Source organism: Chelonoidis abingdonii, chromosome 1, assembly GCF_003597395.2.
Source record: "Chelonoidis abingdonii isolate Lonesome George chromosome 1, CheloAbing_2.0, whole genome shotgun sequence".
Classification (NCBI taxonomy): Eukaryota; Metazoa; Chordata; order Testudines; family Testudinidae; genus Chelonoidis; species Chelonoidis abingdonii.
The window spans coordinates 318,207,477-318,228,230 of NC_133769.1; the positions used below are offsets into that span (position 1 = coordinate 318,207,477).

General features: G+C 38.3%; 1 protein-coding gene across 1 annotated transcript in view; it reads right to left on the reverse strand.

Annotated features, from left to right (window-relative positions):
• Positions 1-20,754, reverse strand: part of COG6 (component of oligomeric golgi complex 6) — an 82,744-nt gene that overhangs the window by 55,734 nt on the left and 6,256 nt on the right. Inside the window, 3 exon segments of the mRNA XM_075061892.1 lie at positions 1,438-1,502; positions 2,713-2,717; positions 4,457-4,568. Coding sequence (XP_074917993.1) covers positions 1,438-1,502; positions 2,713-2,717; positions 4,457-4,568 — 182 coding nt within the window.

The following is a 20,754-nucleotide window of genomic DNA, read 5'->3' on the forward strand; positions in this document are numbered from 1 at the left end:
AGCGATTTTTAAAACAGTGTGTAAATGAGAACGTTATTGAATACCGATTGTGGCATGCCATAAGTTGTATTCAATGAGTATTATGTTAAAATTTAAATTGAGAGCATTACCACGGTTTAAAAGACGCACATTTCCTTAATTTAATAAATGAAGCCGTGCTATAAAGAGGTAACAGACAACTCTTATACTGCAAGGAACAAGCTAGCTCAAAATGGAATAAGCCACCTGAAGCAAGAATTCTGACACGCGCATTATTTTGAGTGCTCTCACGGGGCAGGCACTGTGGGAATCGGATCCTCTCCGGGGCGATGCTGGTGTCAGAACAGGTAGGGACTAGCCTGCCTTAGCCTGAAGCACGCCGACAGATTCTAAGGCGTGAGTGCGTGCGTCAGTGGTGCTGACAGAGCTGTTGGACCCGTGCCTTAATGCTTTGAAAACCACTGCTCTACAGTGTATGTTCTTAGATTTCTTCTGATTTATGTCAAGAAAGGATTCTAGCTAAGCTACCCTCATTTTAAAAACTAAAAAGAGATCGCCTAAATTCAGTAAATCTACAAGTTCTAAAAACAAAATAAAGTGTAACCCGTACTTGAGGCCCATCTGTAAGTCGCTCATAGAAGTCTCTTGGGAGCAAAACAGCTTCCATAATTTCTAGGTACAAAACAAAATATTTTATTAGATTTTAAGAGACGCATCTAAAATTTAATGTTAATAAGTTAGCGATATATAACGAAATGGAAACTGCAAAATGAATTACTGTTTAGTATGTGACATTTTGTCTATTTGCAGCGCCTTTTGTCTTGAAAAGAACACCTAATGCATCTTCCTATAACAATTACGTTTTAACTATTATACTGACTACTTCGCAGATTATGCAATGTAAACTCACCCTTTCTTGTTTGTGTTACGAGAGAGAATCTTATCATATTAGAATTTGCTTTATCTTATGCTAATGCCTTGAAAAAATCCTAAAAAATATGTGAATTCTATGATTTAAAGCATTTCCAGTTTTTAAATTGAAAAAATAAGACTTAACAACATACTAAAAGCATACTTGAGCTTCTGAATATCAAAACAGTTTCAGTACACCTTCAGCATTTTTGAATAAATGGCATATCAACTGGGGGCAAACATCTCTTGCACAGCAGCGCACCATGTCACACAGCCTTGTGAAACCACAGAGACGACATACATGGGGAAAGTAAACACTGGAATGCTTTTGGCAAGAACATGTACCCTTTTAAACAGGAAGCCAATCAGACTGCCTGCTTTTGCTCTTCTGTTCAGATTTTCTCCAGTGGTAAAAATGGCAACAGCCAGCAGCACATTTGGAACACAAGCAAATGTTCCATGGATCACAATCAGGAAACCTCTGCTCTACATCCATTCCACTTCGTGACCTCTGCCATATCTAGAGTTTTGGCAAACATTTCTTACATCTACTGTCTGACGTCTCCCACATTGGGTTCAATTTCACATCTCCAGCAGTCTCACTTGCTTCTCTGTTTGGAGAATCATAGAATAGAATCACAGCATATCAGGCTTGGAAAGGACCTCAGGAGGTCATCTAGTCCAACCTCCTGCTCAAAGCAGGACCAATTCCCAGATAGATTTTTGCCCCAGATCCTTAAACGGCCCCCTCAAGGATTGAACTCACAACCCTGGGTTTAACAGGCCAATGCTCAAACCACTGAGCTCTCTGTCCCCTCCACTGCCATTGCAAATCAAATGTGATAAAAACTGAACTTATCATTCCTCCCTATCCCTCTTTTTTCTCCATTAATTATTGTTCAAATATGAATGGAATAATAATCCACCAAGGAAACTAAGTATTTGCAGTGGACAAAATAAAATCCAGAGTTTAATTATAAATCATTCTGCATATAAAAATAAAAGCCAAAAATATACAATACACAATCAGCAGTTAAAAAGAATCCCACAATAGTCACTTTGTTGTATTTGATGTTATCATTAAGGATGCACCATATTTCCACTACAGTCCCTGATTTGGAGGATGCATAACTAACATGGTAGAAAAATAAAGGTTTTCTTTCATTTAAAAAAAAAATGAAAAGGTAAAGTTAGTCTTTGATTAATTTTGACATACAAGGTCTCCTCAGAGAAAATACCTGAAATTTGTAACAACTTCAAAGGTGTTTTTTATAGTTTAAAAATGTCACTGTTTAATTCTGAAAAAGTACAGAATCGTTGGGCATGTGTGTCAATTTTTTATTTCTTAAGGAGTTCATAATACTTTGCAGTGCATGAATGTCAGCCTGCACAGTAAACTTTGGCCAAAATGAGTTTAGACAACAGCTTAAAAATTACTCTACAGATATTTTCAGATTAAAGAGGCTGGTGTTTTAATGTTTTTAAGCCATGAGTCTGGGAGGAGGGATTTGAGAACAGCTTTGCAAATTCACACACTGTAAGCTACGTAACAAAAATAGTAAATTTCTGACAAAAAATAATAAAAGCAAAAAAATCAAGGCTAACATGCATCATAAATTCTCTGCTAGCATAGCACAATAGTTGTCTGGTAGCTTTCTGAACTAATCCTATTGTGCTTAATTATTGGAGGACATACATGAGGTCATTATAGTCCACTAGGCATCCACTATATTTTTACACAGGAAATCTAATTTTAAAAATTGTTTTGTTTACTTGAAGCAATCATTGATTGTATAATCAACTACAGTATTTTCTTATCACCTGTGCTAAAAGGTAAGAATCAAATAAAACTATCTTTTGATACAGTTTTACCAGTGTGTTTTTCAATTCTGAGGAATGTATTCTCAATATTTTTTTTTTAAACACACTAGAATTATCTACAGTCCAGGTCCATACTAGACTTGTAGCTAGCTGATTGTGCATCATCAAGTCTGCTGCTTCAGTACCCCAAGTGCAATACTATTCCCACAATTTCTGCAGTCTTAGATAGATTAAAAAGAATGCACAACAAAGGAATGTTCCCTGCTCTGTCCTGAGCCAAATGTTGAGCAAATTTACTCAGTTCTGTGGGTGCTCATGTCCCCTACCCTTATCAATCCCTACCTACACAAAGCGAAGAGAAAAACATGAAAGGAGGTTCATGGATTCATAGCCCATACTCCATTTAGACAGGGTAGGGAGAAATGATCTTCCAGCTATTGCTGGAGAGCTCACTAGGAGGAAATATATATTTTCTCCCAGGAAGGCAAGGAGGAAGACAGCAGAGAACCTCCTTTTTCATAGGTGTGGTGTAGTGAGAAGGGTTAGGATTTGGATTTAGTTTAGTTTCTGTCAGAGTCTGAACTTCAGCAACTTCATTCAGGAATGGGTGAGAGAATCTTTTAGGACTTGATCTTGTGAATTACTGCACTTCCTCAACTGCAATTGGATTAGAAGGCATGCAGCACCTTGCAGGGTTGCCTCCTACATTCAAGGAGGAGAAGGAGCATAGATATAACTGCAGAAATTAAGGTTAGGGCCTAATCCAAAATCCATTGAAGTCAATTAAACACACACCTCAAGGAGTTTTGGATTAGGCCCTTGAGAAGTAAACATTTGAGAAAACTGTTTTATGAAAATGTCTGTATTTTGAGCTTACTGTTTTCTATCACAACTGAAATGTTTCTTTCAAGGTAACATTTGGTGCTTTATTAAGTACTTGGCAATCACTCAAGTGCATAATCATTTAACATGCTTTCATTTGTGCTTTTGTTAGTGTTGTTTATGGTTATCTGCTCCATGTCTTTAATAATGCTCTCACTGCTAACAGGATGTCTGTGGAAATGAGATACTGAGTCTCAGCAGGTATTCTGTATTTCAATGAAAGTTTCCATGTAAATAAAATAATAAAAGCTATTAAATATACTTAATTCTCTGCATATTTTAATTGCTTTCGCCACAGAACAATGTGCTTTGTTAAGCAAAAACATATCAATGTTTTAAAACTTAGTTTAGAAGGTGACTAAAAATAAGTGAGTCAGCACCTAATATTTCAAACAACAACAAATGAAACAATGAGGGAAAGTCCTACTTTAAATCAACTTAAACAATTTATATATTGCCGAAGCCAAGCAAAATATACACACACACAATAGTGGTGCTACATAATCTGAAAGTATCATGAACTGTTAAGTTTCTTTACTTGGTCAAGACAGAGTTTTAACAAACTAAAAATATAGAATCTGAGGCTTTAAAAAAAAAATCTTTTCACAGTGGAGGAGAAAAACAACAACATTAAAATATCATTTTATTGCCCCTCACCAATCATTAATCAGAACAGAATTTTTATTGTGATTATTTTTACTAATGATGATATCCGGACACTTACAGACATCAGTCTATTAAGAGATGAATTCATTCGATATAAAAGGAAAGTAATGATGTGATAGGAAAGTCTACGTATGCTGCTATAATGGTACTGTTGTGTTTTAACTCAGTACAAAAGTTATAATGTATTTTGAGTTACCTCGGTAATTGGGCCATCTCTTGTGCCTTGAAGAAGGTTCATTTCATCTTGAGTCAGCTGGAATTTTTCTATGAAAGCACCAGCAACTTGTGCTTTCATTTCTAGTCTTTGACTGTAATAAAAGTGCCAAGGACGTTAGTTTTTTTATATTATCCCCAACTTATTTGTATCTACTGATTTTTGAAAATATTAGTATTTTAAAAATCAATGCTCTCTTTATTTCTAATAGGGCATTCTTGCCCTCAGATACTTAAATTGCATCACCATATACTCGATATAATTACTTACTAAGCTCACACACATCTTCATAGTTTTTACTCAGTAATGTGAGCCTATGTATTTGAAAGTAGGAACAAGTTACTAAAATATTCAGTAAGCTGCCTTCACTTAATGGCTGATCTGAGTTCCTCTAGCTCTGAAGAAATTTTTGGTTACTTTCTGGTTAAAAGTTGGTAGCCACAAATAAGACAGTTCAGCCTAAATCTTTCTTTTACTAAGATTTTTAAGTTATTTTTATAAATGTTCTTAACTATACCCTGTTTACTTATACTGGCTTACATTTTCATAAATGACCGATGATTCTGGCAACTCAATTTTGAGGTGCTCTCCTTATGTGGCCTGATTTACAGAAGTATTGAGGCCCACACTCTCCGAAAATAAAGTCCATTTAAAGTTGTCTCAGGTTGACCCCTTAAAAACTGAAGCACTCAAAATCAAGTCACTTTTGAATTTTTGGCCAGTAAATATCACAATCTTAAAGGCTTGGCTATTTGAAAGGAAGAGTCATACTACAATATGCTAATGCAGTTGCTCTGGAGAGTATTACCTTTCAAAAGAAAATACAAAAATCACTGTGTGAAAGCAGCCACCATTAGTTACCAATGAAATGGAAAAAAGAAACAGTACTCTCCTCTCAGGGTTCACTAGCCACATTAATAATCTTTTTATTCACATCCCCCAATCAATCTGCAACCATCCACCCACTGAAACTTCAGTCCTTCCAAATGTCCTCATTTTGTACGATCATCTCTCCACCCTTTCCTGTCTCTCCACAGTGGTCACCAGGATCAGGAGAGATGCTCCTCCCAAAACAAAAACCCCAATATGTTCTTGGTGATTGTCTGCCAGAACAAAATGACCCGCTTTGAATTCTCAAAATAATCAAACAATTTCAGTAAAACACAGCCTAATTCAGTAAAACCCTGAGGATTTGGGTTAAACTTGTCAAATATCAGTGTTATACCTTACATGCAACAAAATATGCAAGAGCCTCTAGGTGGCAGCAACCTTATACAATTTAATTTGATTATAAAGAGGAAAATGATTAAAACAAGAATCCTATCAATTTGTGTGTTAATTAAAACCCTGTTGCTTACTCGTTACGTTAACCAAATTGACATTCAACTGATAACGTGTTTTTAAAGTAGTTAAAAACCACTCTTTCTACATTACACATCCTTTTTCCACCTCATAGTTAGACCAAAGGTCTATCTAGCCCAGTATCCTGTCTATCAACACTGGCCAATGCCAGGTGCCCCAGAGGGAGTGAATCTAACAGGTAATGATCAAGTGATCTCTCTCCTGCCATCCATCTCCACCCTCTGACAAACAGAGGCTAGGGACACCATTCCTTACCCCACTCTGGCTAACAGCCATTAATGGACTTAACCTCCATGAATTTATCCAGTTCTCTTTTAAACGCTGCTATAGTCCTAGCCACATCTCATACCTGTTTTTACTATTCATTCTTTAGTCCATTTGTAACAAGCCTAATTCAAAAAGCCTAAATCACTGGATTTTGACTAATGAATTCTAAAGCATCATTTTTCTTGCTTTGTCTATTTGTAAAATGCAATTATAGATGGAAATATTTGTGCTGGATTGTGGTGTCCTGTGAAATTGATGTTTACCGACATTTATCAATAAAAATTTAATTCTTCCAAGCCTATTTATGTTGACCAATACTTTATTATGAAAGTAGCCCCACTGATTTCAACATGAATAAGGGTGACAGAATCTGACTCCTAGGCAGCAGGAGACTGGAAAATCAACCAACGTCTCCCACGTGGCACTATACAGCATTAACATAAAGCCACTTACACTTGAAATTTTTTTAAAGTAGTATATTTTCTTGAACAGCATGCATGTAAACTTTGTAGTTAAAATAAATTGTGGAATTTAATATAATAGTTCCAAGAGCCATCAATTCAGCAGAAAGCAAGCACAGTTGAAGATACTGCTAATGCGTGTGTTAGTGCATTGCTAACACACACGAGGTGGAAGTGCTGTGCAATTTACAGAGTATGTACAACAAAAAAAATTAAAGGGAGGAGCATCTCTTACATATACAATATAATACAGAGATTTGTCTAGTACCTGGCACAGTTTTTCAAGCCCTATTATTTTATCTGACACAGTGGAGATCCTTTTAAAATTGTGTGCTGAGCATGTACATTATAGAAGAGGGTATGTAGATACTGTACTGCTATGCAAAATACAATGGTTCCTTTCAAAAGTCAACTCTGCATAAAAGAACAAAACTAACGTATCATGGGAACATACCACCAATGCAAAAGAAGGAAGTACCAAACACTGTTGCACTTTAAGCTCTCAGGGGGAAACCAGTGAAGAGCCATTTCCCAGTTAACAGTTACCATGGAAACAATACTTCTGTAAGAGCACTCAAACTGCTGGGAAAATTATGCACTTCATGCACTTTTCCCTTGAACCAAACACAAAAGTGCTCTGTTTGTTAGGATTATCACCTTGACTCCTCAATGAATGAGGTGGGGGAGAGAGCGTCTTTTCTGAGGTTCAGTTTTATATTGCTACTGAACTTTTCCTGGCAGTTTGTTAGTCTCCTTCACATGAAGAGTCATGGCAGCACATTCTGACCCCCTGAGAAATTAATTTCAGTTTAGTAGTGCACTAAGGATTCATCATATTTTAAAGCTTTGAAATCGGTAAGTGCAAGGAAACCATCCACAAACATGCACTCAACAGCAAACAGGAAAACAAATGTTGTAAATACAGAGTGGTAATGTACCATTAATGTTTGTGTTTTATATATTTTACCTAATTAAGCACACATTTTACTATAAGAGGTTAGAACCATTAGTTGCTGAATGCCTTCACGTAGTAAGTCATAGGATATAATAAAGAAAAACTATACAACAATAAAAAATTTTAAATCATACTAAATATCCTCAATGCAAGCTAGGGCTGCTAACTTTCTAATTTGCACAAAACCGAACACCTTTGCCCCAGGGTTCCTTTTCCACCAGGCGTTCAGGTCGAAAACTGCACATCTGGCAATTCTAATGCAAGATGACAGACAAGGTGGGTGAAGTAATATCTTTTACTGGGCCAACTTCTGTTCGTGAGACACAAGCTTTTGAATTTACACAGAGCTCTGTGTAAACTCAAAAGCTTGTCTCTATCACTGAAAGAAGTTGATCCAATAAAATATGTTACCTCACCCACCTAGTGTCTCTAATATCTGGGACATCACAACTACAATATTACATACATTAATACAAAATGGTCAGTCCTACCTTACAATATTAAAGATCTGCACAAGCACTGGCATAAAGAGACTAACTTTCCACCATAAAATCTTTTAGGGGAAATGAATCAAGCTAAAATCACAAGAAATACTTTAGGTGCCAGATGATATTAACAGTCCTGAAATGGTACAAAACTTCTTTTATGTACTATGGTAAACAGTTTCTAGGATTACTAAATATTACAACTAAGCAAGTTATTCATTGCGAAGAAATTCACTAAATTTAATCTATTTTTCCGTTCATGAGCCAATCTTGATTTCAGTGAATAAGTTCTCTTTTGAAAGCATTCACATAACTCAACTAAACACCAGCTTTACTCTAAAGCTAATTAGCATGAAACATCTTCATTGTTTGAATAAGGGAAACTGCACAGATGGTGCATTACCTGGCCCAAATGATACACCCAGTAACACACAAGCATACACATTAAACTCAAATACACACAGCCTCTCAACACAGCACACGTTCCTCATTTGCCACTTGCAGAAGTCCACAGAATTCTCCCAGCACAACATAACCCACCAACAACAACACAATCCACAACATCACTCTAAAGCAGAGGAGGGCAAACTTTTTGGCCCAAGGGCCACATCTGGATGGGGAAATTGTATGCAGGGCCATGGATGTAGGGCTGGGGCAGGGGTTGGGGTCCAGGAGGGGGTGCAAGACAGGCAGTAGGGGTACAGGAGGCATGCGGCAGGGGGCTCAAGACAAGGGCTTAGGGGGCTCAGGGCAGAGAGTTGGAGTGCGGGGTGCAGGAGGAGTTCAGGGAGCGGGCTTCGGCCCTGCTTATCTCGAGCGGCTCTGGGATGACAGCAGCATGGAGCGGGGCTAAGGCAGCTCTCTGCCTGCTCTGGCCCTGCACCACTCCTGGAAGCGGCCAGCATGTCCACCACCAATGGCTCCTGGGGGTAGGGTGGGGCAGGCCGCTACGCCACACGCTGCCCTCGCCTGCAGGTACCACCCCCAAAGCTCCCATTGGCCAGAAACGGGGAACTCTCCTCAGTTGTTTTTCCTCTCAGTCTTGATTCCCATGGGACCTTACCTATCAGCTCTCTGAGCTTACCAAGCTTCCTTCTACTTTCAAAAGGGAGCGTGGGCTATAATGGTAGAGAGAAAGTAGGGTCAGGGCAAAACTGGGAGGCAAGATCAAACCAGTATCTTAGATGCCTATATACAAATGCGAGAAGTATGGGTAATAAGCAGGAAGAACTGGAAGTGCTAACAAATAAATACAACTATGACATTGTTGGCATCACTAAACTGTGGGATAATACACATGATTGGAATGTTGGTGTGGATGGTATAGTTGCTCAGGAGGAATAGACAGGGAAAAGGGAGGAGGTGTCTATAATTAAATAGTACACACTTGGACTGAGGTGGAGATGGAAATAGGAGACAGAAGTGTTGAGAGTCTCTGGTGTGATAAAAGGGTAAAAAACAAGGGTGATGTCATGCTAGAGTCTACTACAGGCACCTAACCAGGTGGAAGAGGTGGATGAGGCATTTTTAAACAACTAACAAAATCATCCAAAGCCATAGATTTGTGGTGATGGGGACTTCAACTATCCAGATTATGTTAGGAAAATAACACCGCGGGGACAGACTATCAATACGTTCCTGGACGGCATTGCAACAACTTTTTATTTCGAAAGGTTGAAAAGCTACTGGGAAGCTGTTCTAGACTTGATTTTAAACAATTAGGGAGGAACTCGTTGAGAATTGAAAGTAGAAGGAAGCTTGGTGAAAGTGATCATGAAATCATAGAGTTTGCAATTCTAAGAAGGTAGAAGGGAGTACAGCAAAATAGAGACAATGGATTTCAGGAAGGCGGATTTTGGTAAGCTCAGAGAGCTGATAGGTAAAGGTCCCATGGGAATCAAGACTGAGGGGAAAAACAACTGAGAGAGTTGCAGTTCTTCAAAGGGACACAATTAAGGGCCCAAAAGCAAGCTATCCGATGGGTAGGAAAGATAGAAAATGTAGCAATAACCACGTTGGCTTAACCACGAGATCTTGCATGACCTACAAAAAAAAAGGAGTCATTATAAAAATGAAAATAGTCAGATTAAAAGGATTAATATAGGCAAATAACATGGGAATGCAGGGGCAAAATTAGAAAGGCAAAGGCACAAAATGAGCTCCAAACTAGCTATGGGAATAAGGTAAACAAGAAGACTTTTTATCAATACATTAGAAGCAAGAGGAAGACCAAGGCCAGGTAGGCCCACAGCTCAGTGAGGAGGGAGAAACAGTACAGGAAACTTGGAAATGGCAGAGATGCTTAATGACTTCTTTATTTTCGTCTTCACTGAGAATCTGGAAGAATGTCTAACATAGTGAATGCTTTATGGGAAGGGGGTAGTTTAGAGATAAAATAAAAAAAGAGCAAGTTAAAATCACTTAGAAAAGTTAGATGCCTGCAAGTCACCGGGGCCTGTGAAATGCATCCTAGAATACTCAAGGAGTTAATATAGAGGAGGTATCTGAGCCTCTACTATCATCTTTGGAAAGTCCTCGGGAGCGGAGAGATTCCAGAAGACTGGAAAAGGGCAAATAATAAGTGCCCATCTATAAAAGGGAAAATAAAAACAACCCAGGAAACTACAGACCAGTAGTTTAACTCTGTGCCAGGAGATAAATGGAGCAAGTAATTAAAGAATCATCTGCAAACAACTGAAGGTGTAAGGTGATAGGAATAGCAGCAGGATTTGTAAAAGAACAAATTCATGTCAAACCAATCTGATAGCTTTATTTGAAGGATAACGAGCCTGTTGGATAAGGGAGAAGCGGTGGATTGTGGTATACTAGATTTAGTAAGGCATTTGATATGCTTCTCACTGATATTCTTATCGATAAATAGGCACATACAATTTAGAGGGCTACTATAACGTGGTGCAAACTGGCTGATAACTCGTACTCAGAGAAGTTAAATTGCTCCCATCCAGCGGGAGTATAACAAGTGGGGTTCACAGGGGTTGTTTTGGGACCGCTCTGTTCAATATCTTCATCAACGACTTAGATGTGCATAGAAAGTACGCTTATTAGTTTGCGGACGATACCAAACTGGGAGGATTGCAACTGCTTGGAGAACAGAGGTCAAAATCAAAATGATCTGACAAATTGGAGAAAATGGTCTGATAGTACCCAGAGATGAAGTTTCATTAGTGATAATATGCCAAATGCTCTACTTAGGAAGTTGAACAATCAGTTCATACAGTACAGAAATGGGTAAGGATTTGCTGTCTAGGAAGAGAAAGTATCCAAATTGATCTGGTCATAGACCACAAAGCTAAATCAGTCAACAGTGTGTTTCTGTTGCAAAAAAAAGCAAACGTGATTCCTGGGATGGCATTAACAGGTGTGTTTAAAACAAGACCACGGAATTCATTCTTCGCTCTACTCTGTCGCTGGTTTGTTAGCTCACGGAGTTTTATTGTTCTCCAGTTCTGGGCACCGCATTTCAAGGAAAAGTTGAGAGAATTGGAGACGTTGCAGAGAGAGAGCACCAAGGAATGATTAAAGTCTGAGAACTGACCTACGAAGAAGCGCTAAGAATGGTTGTTTAAGTTGGAAAAGAGAAGGACTGAAAGGGGACATATAGCAGTTTTTCAGTATCCAAAAGGTATTCAGGAGGCGAATACTTATTCACCTCTAATATAGACATATATTCATGTGGGCTTAAACTGCAGCAAGGGAGATTTAGGTGAATTAGGAAAAAGTTCCTAACTTGTCAGGTAGTAAACACTGGAATTAAATGGCTAGGGAGTTGTGAATCTCCATCTCTGAGATTTTAAGAGTAGTTAAGGTAAGGTCTGATCAGGATGGTTCTAGACAGTATTTGGTCCTGCCATGGGAAGGGGACTGGATTCCATGGAACTCTCGAGGTGTCGCTGTCCAGTCCTAAGTCAAAATGGAATCTATGATCTATGAGACGGCATTCAAGCTCGATTTTCAGTGGCACTCCACACATGCCAGGTCCTGGCCATGGGTCCGAGTCTCTGCATTAAATTTTAATTTGTAAATGAAGGCTTCTTAAGCATTTTTAAAAACGCTATTACTTTATATACAACAATAGTTTAATTATATATTATAGACTTACAGAAAGAGACCTTCTACAAACGTTAAAATGTATTACCGGCACGCGAAACCTTAAATTAGAATGAATAAATTAAGACTCGGCACACCACTTCTAAAAGGTTGCCGACCCCTGGTATAACCTATTCTTAGAGAATGATTCTTACAGACTGATTCAGACTCAGCTCAGTTCTAATACAGTATTATACTTTACACACACAAAAATTCCCAATAGATAGATAATGTCCAATTGCAGTGCAGGTGGTCCATAGCTAGCATTGTCTGGAATACATGAATTTCCTAATGTAGATCGATGTCCCAAATTGCATCCGTTATACCATTTTTTATAATGGCAAAACTCCACTGACCTCAGTGGAATTATTCCTGCTTAATGCCTCGTTACTTAGGCTTTATATATTGGTATAAGTGAGAGGAGAATCAGGCTCCAGGTCTTAACTTTTCCCTCCCAAAATTAATTTGTATTGAAGTTTAGGCAATCAGTGAATCTTCCACAGGAAATGTTCTTCACAGAAACAAAGTGTAATTCCAGCAAGACTGAAAAGGTCAGGACACAAAGTATATCTCATTAGTACAAACCACCACTTTCTTTTCTCCATGGATACTGATGAAAGCATATTTCTCAAACCTGCAACAAACATTGCTGAACTTCCTGAAGTCCTTCTAAATCAATTACTAATGGAAAGTAATCTATAAAAAAAATTCCAACATATCAATAGGATTCTCAGCTAAGGGAGTACTATAGAAAGTGCAAGATTACTGTAGCAGAACGCATGTTTATTTAAAATATTGTTCCCAGTGAAAGGCTTTCAAGCCTGTTTTTCTGAGAACTGTGGGTCTCTCTCCATGCTCACTCTTTTTTCCTTTATAAATAGTGTAAACACTAGTAATGCATTTAAGACAACCATAAAAATAATTTATAAAATATAGTTAAAGGTTATTTAATGTTTATTAATGTTTCATTTTGTTTAATTTACTTAACACTATAGGAAACAAATGCTCCAGAATCAATATAACTAACACAGCTACATGTTCCAATAACACAATAGGTTCTTTTTTCGGATTCATTTTTATTAAAACAAATACAAATGAAAGATTGCTAGAAAGAGATAAATGTATTGTTCTCAATTTATCTAGTTTTAATGGCATGCTCATACAAGCAGTTTCAGATTTAAAATAACAAAATGCATTTTAAAAATAATCACCCACAGCAGACAGTACAGCTCTTATAACAGCATGAAAACCGAGGGGGAGGGTCTAAAAAAGTCTAAGGTATTTAGGAGCACAAGACTAATTGAAAGTTCCTAAATTCCTTAATGAGACAAGAAGGGTGAGGTCATATCTTTTATTGGACCAGCTCCTGGAAGAGACAAGCTTTTGAGCTACACAGAGCTCTTCTTCAGGTCTGGGAAAAGTACTAAGGGCAAGTCTACGCTTAAAATGCTACAGCAGTGCAGCTGCGCCACTGCAGAGCTTCAGTGAAAATTCTACTATGCTGACTGGAGAGCTTATCCTGTTAGCATAGTTAATCCACCTCCGTGAGAGGCGAGAAGTCCTCCTGTCAACATAGTGCTGTCTACACCACCGGATAGGTTGGTATAACTGCATCACTGTTTAAATAGCTCTTCAATCTATAGTAGCTCAGTTCTTGCCAATTCTTGATTTTGGTGAAAAACAACTTGTTACTCTTTTATCATCCTATGTATAATGCTTTATAAATATATGAGAGAGGTCAGTGGGGTAGATATGCTTGTCACTCTCAAGATGTTTGGCAATTTGCCATCAGGATGACTGGCATATACATCAGAATTACAAATTCACTGCAAGTGAAATCAAATAACCCACAGTAGAACTAAGCATAAATAATTGTCCATTTTCTGCTACTGCATAGGACTTGCTCTCCCCCAGGATGGCTGTGTATCTTGGATTCTGTTCCACTGTTTAAATCCAACACGCTTACTAGGAAAGTTCAGCTGTGAATTAATGTCAAGATTAGATACAGATGGAACATATAATAAATCCCAATACACTTAACAGTTTAGTCTGAATTGAGATACACAGAATCTTAAAACAAAAATGAGATAGGTAAAGAACAGTTTGTCCCCACAAAGTTTCACCACTGCATCCCAGAAGGACCTAAGAGCAACCACATCTAGAGGAGGTTAGGTCAGTATATAGTAAAGGAGGATGGAACAGTCTCCATTATTATGCTTTTTAAGGTCTTCTTTACAATAAAAACTGCCAACATTCAATTATTATTAATGGAAATTTAAGTATCTCTTCAGTAGACTTTCACTGTCATACGTTAATTTTTATTTCCAAGCACTACTCTTTTTGTGGTTTTTCTTAAATCATGACTCTCTTGAAAAGTGGCTGTAAAACTGGCATTGTGGGATTCCATTTTATCTTTTCAATTACTTCACTACCTAAGAAACTGCTAGCCCCGTCAAATCAATGTGCAATATGAAAGTCAAGCTGGGTACTTTCAGGTTGCTCATTACAATCAGTAATAAGAGATTCTGCAGTTGGAACTTAATAATTTTGTTAATGATACATGGACCAGAAAAGAATCCTGCTCACTCTACCATAGCTCACTCTACCATGGCTTTGCAGTACTAAAAAGAGGAAAAAGCTGTGAAATCTTACTTTAAAACCACTACACCAACTAGTTACTATGTAAAATTCTTACTGAACAATCTGGTAACTTTTCTGAACACAATTGCATTCTGTACCCAGGTATGCATTGATAAGATATGCTTTTTTAGAAACCAAACAACAGAACATGCTTTGTTCATCTTTTATTCGTTTCAAGGCAAAAATCAGATTGGCAAGATTTACAAGGCGTATCTACGTGGTAAATGTGGCTCTCTTATAGAAACATTTAATATTTGTATTGAGTCACAAATAATTTTAACATAATTATTTCAAAATATACATCCATCTTGGTAGTGAAAATAAATTTAAGCTGTCACTGATTCTAGCCATTCTTAAACAAGAATTAAATGTTCAATGATTCATAACAAATCTGTAGATAGAAATTCTAGACAAAAGCAACATAAAGCCCTGAGACAAGAAAAAGTCAATCAGCTCATTATGGCTCATTACTTTCAATATTTTGTTTCTCCCAAGAAAGCAATCGTTTCCTAACTGATCTCAGCAGCTCAACCTGAACAATCTTGCCCAATAGGCATTATGTATATTACTTTGCTTAGCAGAGCACTTGAATTTTTATCTCCAGTGTAATAAAGTGTGTTATTTGGGCTGACAAAGAATTAAATGTAGTATTTAAACACTCATTTTATCCTTTTAAACTATTTTCATAATTACAGCATTACTTTAGTCTTCTGGATCACACATTCTTTTTCCTTATCTTATTCTGATGGTGCTCACTAGGTACTACAGTCTCTCCACCTTTCCAGTAATTCATTTTGTGGGATAAAATTTTGATACAGCACAGACCAGAAACAGCATTCCCTCCAAAAAGAAAAAAAAAAAACAAAAAACAAAACAAAACAAAAAAAACTTACCAACTTGTTTCAGATACATGCCTCATATTCAAACCATGCTACAGTGAACACTTAAATGGAATATAAGCTTTTCATAATACTTATCTAACGAATTACAAAAGTTCTGTGAAAAAAAGGTAGTATACCTGCAGCCCACTTATTTCAAAGTGATTTGTAGGGTAAGAATAATACACAATGCTGTGTAATACTGCACTGAAAGATCCTATGTCATAAAATCATCATAATTGGTAATGTATTTTATCTGACCAAAAATATATGTGTGTGTGTGTGTGTGTAAGTGTAAAAACAGCGGGCAGAATTGAGCCCAGTTATTTTAACTACTGAAATAATCATTTTACAATCTCATACCCAAAAATGTATTTCTGTTAACCAACAGACAATGTAAGACAGCTAAGGTTAATGTTAACCCACAGATGCATCAAATTTCAGAAATTTTACTATTAAAACAAATACAGAGCCCTTCTTGGAGAAACAAGCTATTATATACGTACGCAAGTGCTTACTATCTCTAAAAAAAGTATTCTACATTAAAATAATGTCCAACGGCTTCTTAAGCATATAAAAAAGAAAGGAATTTCTTTCTATATTGCTATTTTATTCCTTGCCTACCTAGTTTATCTAGGCATTACAACTCATTTCATGTTCATGATTCACCACTGTTCTGAGGCCCCCAGGAAAACCATCTGAGCTGCAACTGCTAGAAAATATTTAAATAAAATGAAAAGGATACATAGCTAAACAAGTACCTGAAGAGAATTACTACAGTAGCAGGTTTAGATTGGCCCACAAGAGCAGATCTAGGAAAGCCTCCATAGAACCCAGGCCCCAGGTAGTGCCATGCTAACGTAAGGTATAAAATGCTCCTAACTCTTCACCACTGTGAGCTGATAAAAAAGACTTGTCCACATTATGGGCTAGATTTTCAAAAGAGCTCAACATCCTACAACTCCCATTGTCCTCACTGCTATGGCCAAGCTTGTAGGATCAGAAGAAGCCCCTAAAAGAAAAGAGCCAACTTCTTTGTTTAGGATTATTTTATGGTAATCCAGAGGACCCCCCTTCGTTTACAGAATCAGAGGGGTAGCTGTGTTAGTCTGGATCTGTAAAAGCAGCAAAGAATCCTGTGGCACCTTATAGACTAACAGACGTTTTGGAGCATGAGCTTTCGTGGGTGAATACCCACTTTGTCAGGGATCATGTCGTGGAAATTCCAGGGGCAGGTATATTAATGCAAAGCAAGCTAGAGACAATGAGGTTAAGTTCAATCAGGGAGGATGAGGCCTGTTCTAGAAGTTGAGGTGTGGAACCAAGGGAGGAAGAAACTGGTTTGTAGCGGCAAGTCATTCACCAGTCTTTGTTTAAATCCTGATTGGTGGTGTCAATTTTGCAGATGAACTGAAAGCTCAGCCAGAAAAGTCTGGTCCCTGAAAAGTTTTTTTTTTTTTGCTGCAGGATGGGCCACCTTAAGGTCTTGCTATAGTGTGGCCAGGGAAGGTTGAGTGTTCGCCTACAAAGGTTTTTTGTATATTGCATTCCTAATTATCTGATTCTGTCCAAATTATCCGTTTTCGTAGAGACTGTCAGTTTGGCCAAGTTATCATATAGCAGAGGGCATTGCTGGGCATATAGCATATATTAGCATTGGTGGAAGACTTGCAGGTAATGGAACCATATGGTGTGGCTGATCTGGTTAGGTTCTGTGATGGTGGTCGGTGGTGTAGATATGTGGGCAGAGTTGGCATCGAGGTTTGTTGCAGGGGATTCGTTCTGAGCTAGAGTTACTATGTGCGTGTTGGCAGTTACTGGTAAGAATGTGTTTCAGGTTGGGAAAGGTTCTCTGTGGGCGAGGACTGGCCTGCCACCCAAGGCCTGTGAAAGTGTGGGATCATTGTCCAGGATGGGTTGTAGATCCCTGATGATGCATTGGAGGGGTTTTAGCTGGGGACCGTATGGGATGGCCAGTGGAGTCCTGTTGGTTTCTTTCTTGGGTTTGTCTTGCAGTAGGAGGCTTTTGGGTTCACGTCTGGCTCTGTTGATCTGTTTCCTTATTTCCTCGTGCGAGTATTGTAGTTTTTAGAATGCTTGGTGGAGATTTTGTAGGTGTTGGTCTCTGTCTGAGGGGTTAGAGCAGATGCGGTTGTACCTCAGTGCTTGGCTGTAGACAATGGGGCGTGAGTGGACAGGAGCTGAGAAAGCGTTGTTCCAGGTCAGCCATAAAAATATTGGCATATTGTGGGGCCATGCGGGTGCCCATAGCGGTCTCCAGGTTGGAGAGCTCTTTTTTGATGTTTTCCAGACTAACAGGGCTACCCCTCTGATCCTGGACACCATGCAAGGCACTGCATTTAGCCGTATGGAGTGGAAATCCATCAACCTCATGAAGAAACTTGCACAAATACAGACAGATATCTTCCTTTCCAAATGCAAACGGATGGACACCATACCAAATGGACTAAAGGTAAAAAATCCACTGCTATCTACATACTACACAGACCACAGTGAGAGATTATGCCATTCGCTATCAAAGAAACTGAGGAACCACCTGATCAGCATCTTATATAGCAGACAGGAAAATATCAAAAAAGAGCTCTCCAACCTGGAGACTCTCATAAATAACCAAACTTCCATACAAACGGACTTCACTAAAATAAGACAAGCAGCTATTTGTTATTAAAATATATTTTATAACCACCAAAAAGATTACCACATCTCGGTTCTAACCATTTCACATATTCATCTTTCAAACTAATGAATTATCAACATTACCTACCTTTTACTCAATTACTTATTCAAAGGGTGAAATTTGTATCAAGGTTTTGGCAAAGCTTTAATCTACACAACATCCTACATCTTACTTTAAATCTATGTTTAAATTACTGTACAGCCCCACATTCACACTGTCATAGGGCACAATCCAGCTCCCAGTAAAATCCATGATACACTCCCATTGACTTATTTGGAAGCAGAATCAGGTCTACTCTAGTTCATAATTTACGTTCTAAGTAATTATTTCCTGTGATAAAGTAATCTCCAGGGATCTATAAATATTTTTCAGAGGAAGAAGAGCAAACAGTTTCATTCTCCTTAAGATGACAATAAAGACTAAAGCTGTAACAAGATATGTCCTAACCACAAAACATAAAAAGTACATAAAGCTATCATGGGCCATGATGAGTCCCAGGAGTAAAAGCAATGGAAAGATCAGAATACAAATCTTCCTTTTCACTGGTACTGAGTATCTAATGGAGTTTAAGGGGAAATTATTGATTTTAATTCATATTAAAGAGCAATTTTGTATTTCAGAATGCAAAATATGGCAAAATAGACCTGTATTGTGATTTTTTTTTGTACCAACATACTTTTTTGCTCCCCTGCAGACTTAACACAGCACAATACTAACCCATTGGATGAGTTTTCAACAACAAAAAAACAACCTACAATGGGAGACTGAGCACTGAGATCTAGGTGATGTTTGGTTAAGAAGTTATTTGTCTAAAATTTATAAATGGGAACAGATTTTTGGGGGATGGGAGGATCTATTTAATGATGAGAACAAATTTTAAAGCCTGGCTTTGTGAGTGACAATTGCTTCCAGTAAAGCTAATAAGAGTTGTGAATACTTTTGAAAATTTGGGCCTGATTCGTCCAATGTCACACAGTAAGTCAGTGGCAGAGATGGAATAGAACTGAAGTCTCCTGACCTCTCTCTCTACTTTATTAATGTTCCCAGATTTTTCTAACTTTACATTTATAAATTTGAGGAACTTGCTTGATAGACAGATACTCTGCTTTTTGAATTTGTGAATCATCTTTCCCTTATATACCAACCATTTCTTTGCAAGGTGGAGAGGTCTCATTTAATAACAGTTGAAGCAGAATCAAGTCATGCCACTTCCTATCAAAACAGTGCAAGAATCCTAGTTCTATAGGAACAAGTGTAGACAGAAGAGTTATAGCGGGAATTGACAGAAATTATAGCGGGACCACCCTGAAACAAAAGTCCATATAGAACTGTAAGACATCCACACCAATGTCAAAAAAGCTTTATCATAATCAGTGTTAAGCCAAATATCAGATATTAGAAGTCAAGCATTCTAAGTGTTCACAAATATACAAGTACAATAAATAAGTTAAAATGTCAACATGTATTTAGAAGTTTTACTTTATTGAACTGATGTACCATGTACAAGCCTGTGAGTTCGTCATGGAGGTCAGGATTCTGTAACTTTCCACAACCTCCGTGACTTCTGCAGTGGCTGATGCACCTGGCTCAGAGGCGCTCAGGCAGCCCCTGTGCCAGGTGCACTGGCTAATGCTGGGGCAGTCTAGGGCCCTTGCACCACCCCTCCAAAAAAAACACCTCCCCTCAGCAGAACAGATTTGGTGTGAGAAGGGGTTGGGGGACGGGACAGGGTGAGGCGGGCTCTGGGTGGCATTTACCTGGGCTGCAGGTAGGAAGCCTGTCAGCTCTGCCAATCCCCCCTCCAGCACCAGTGGAGGTTCCAGGCCATGCACCACCACCTGCCTGCCCCCTCAGCATCCAAGCTGCCCTCCGCCAGCACCCGTGGGGCCCCTGGGCAGCCCCCGAAGTTTTAATCACCGGTATTTTTAGTAAAAATCATGGACAGGTAATGGACCATGAATTTTTGTTTACTGCCTGTGACCTGTGACTTTTACTAAAAATACCTGTGACTAAAACGTAACCTTAACTATGTACCATGAACTGATATATAATGTATTATTGTAGTAAATGTTATATACCAGCTAAACATCAGATAAAGTGCATTATTGCTCATCATACTTGTCATAAGTAGATAGGTAAGGTAAGGGTTAAGTTTCTTTTACCTGGAAAGGGTAACCAAACACCTGACCAGAGGACCAATCAGAGAACTGGATTGTTTAAAAGTCCACGGGGCGGGATGTATTCTCGAGGATCTTTTTTGTTCCCTCTCACTTATGGAGTAAAAAAAGTTTCCTTCTACTCTCTTTACTCAAATATTCTAGGAGAAGCTGGAAGTGACATAAGGAAAAGCAAAGTAATGTCGGCTATGAAGAGCTTTGTGTTGTATGTTACGCAGATGGATCACGAGCTGTGTCTTTGTTGTTTCCC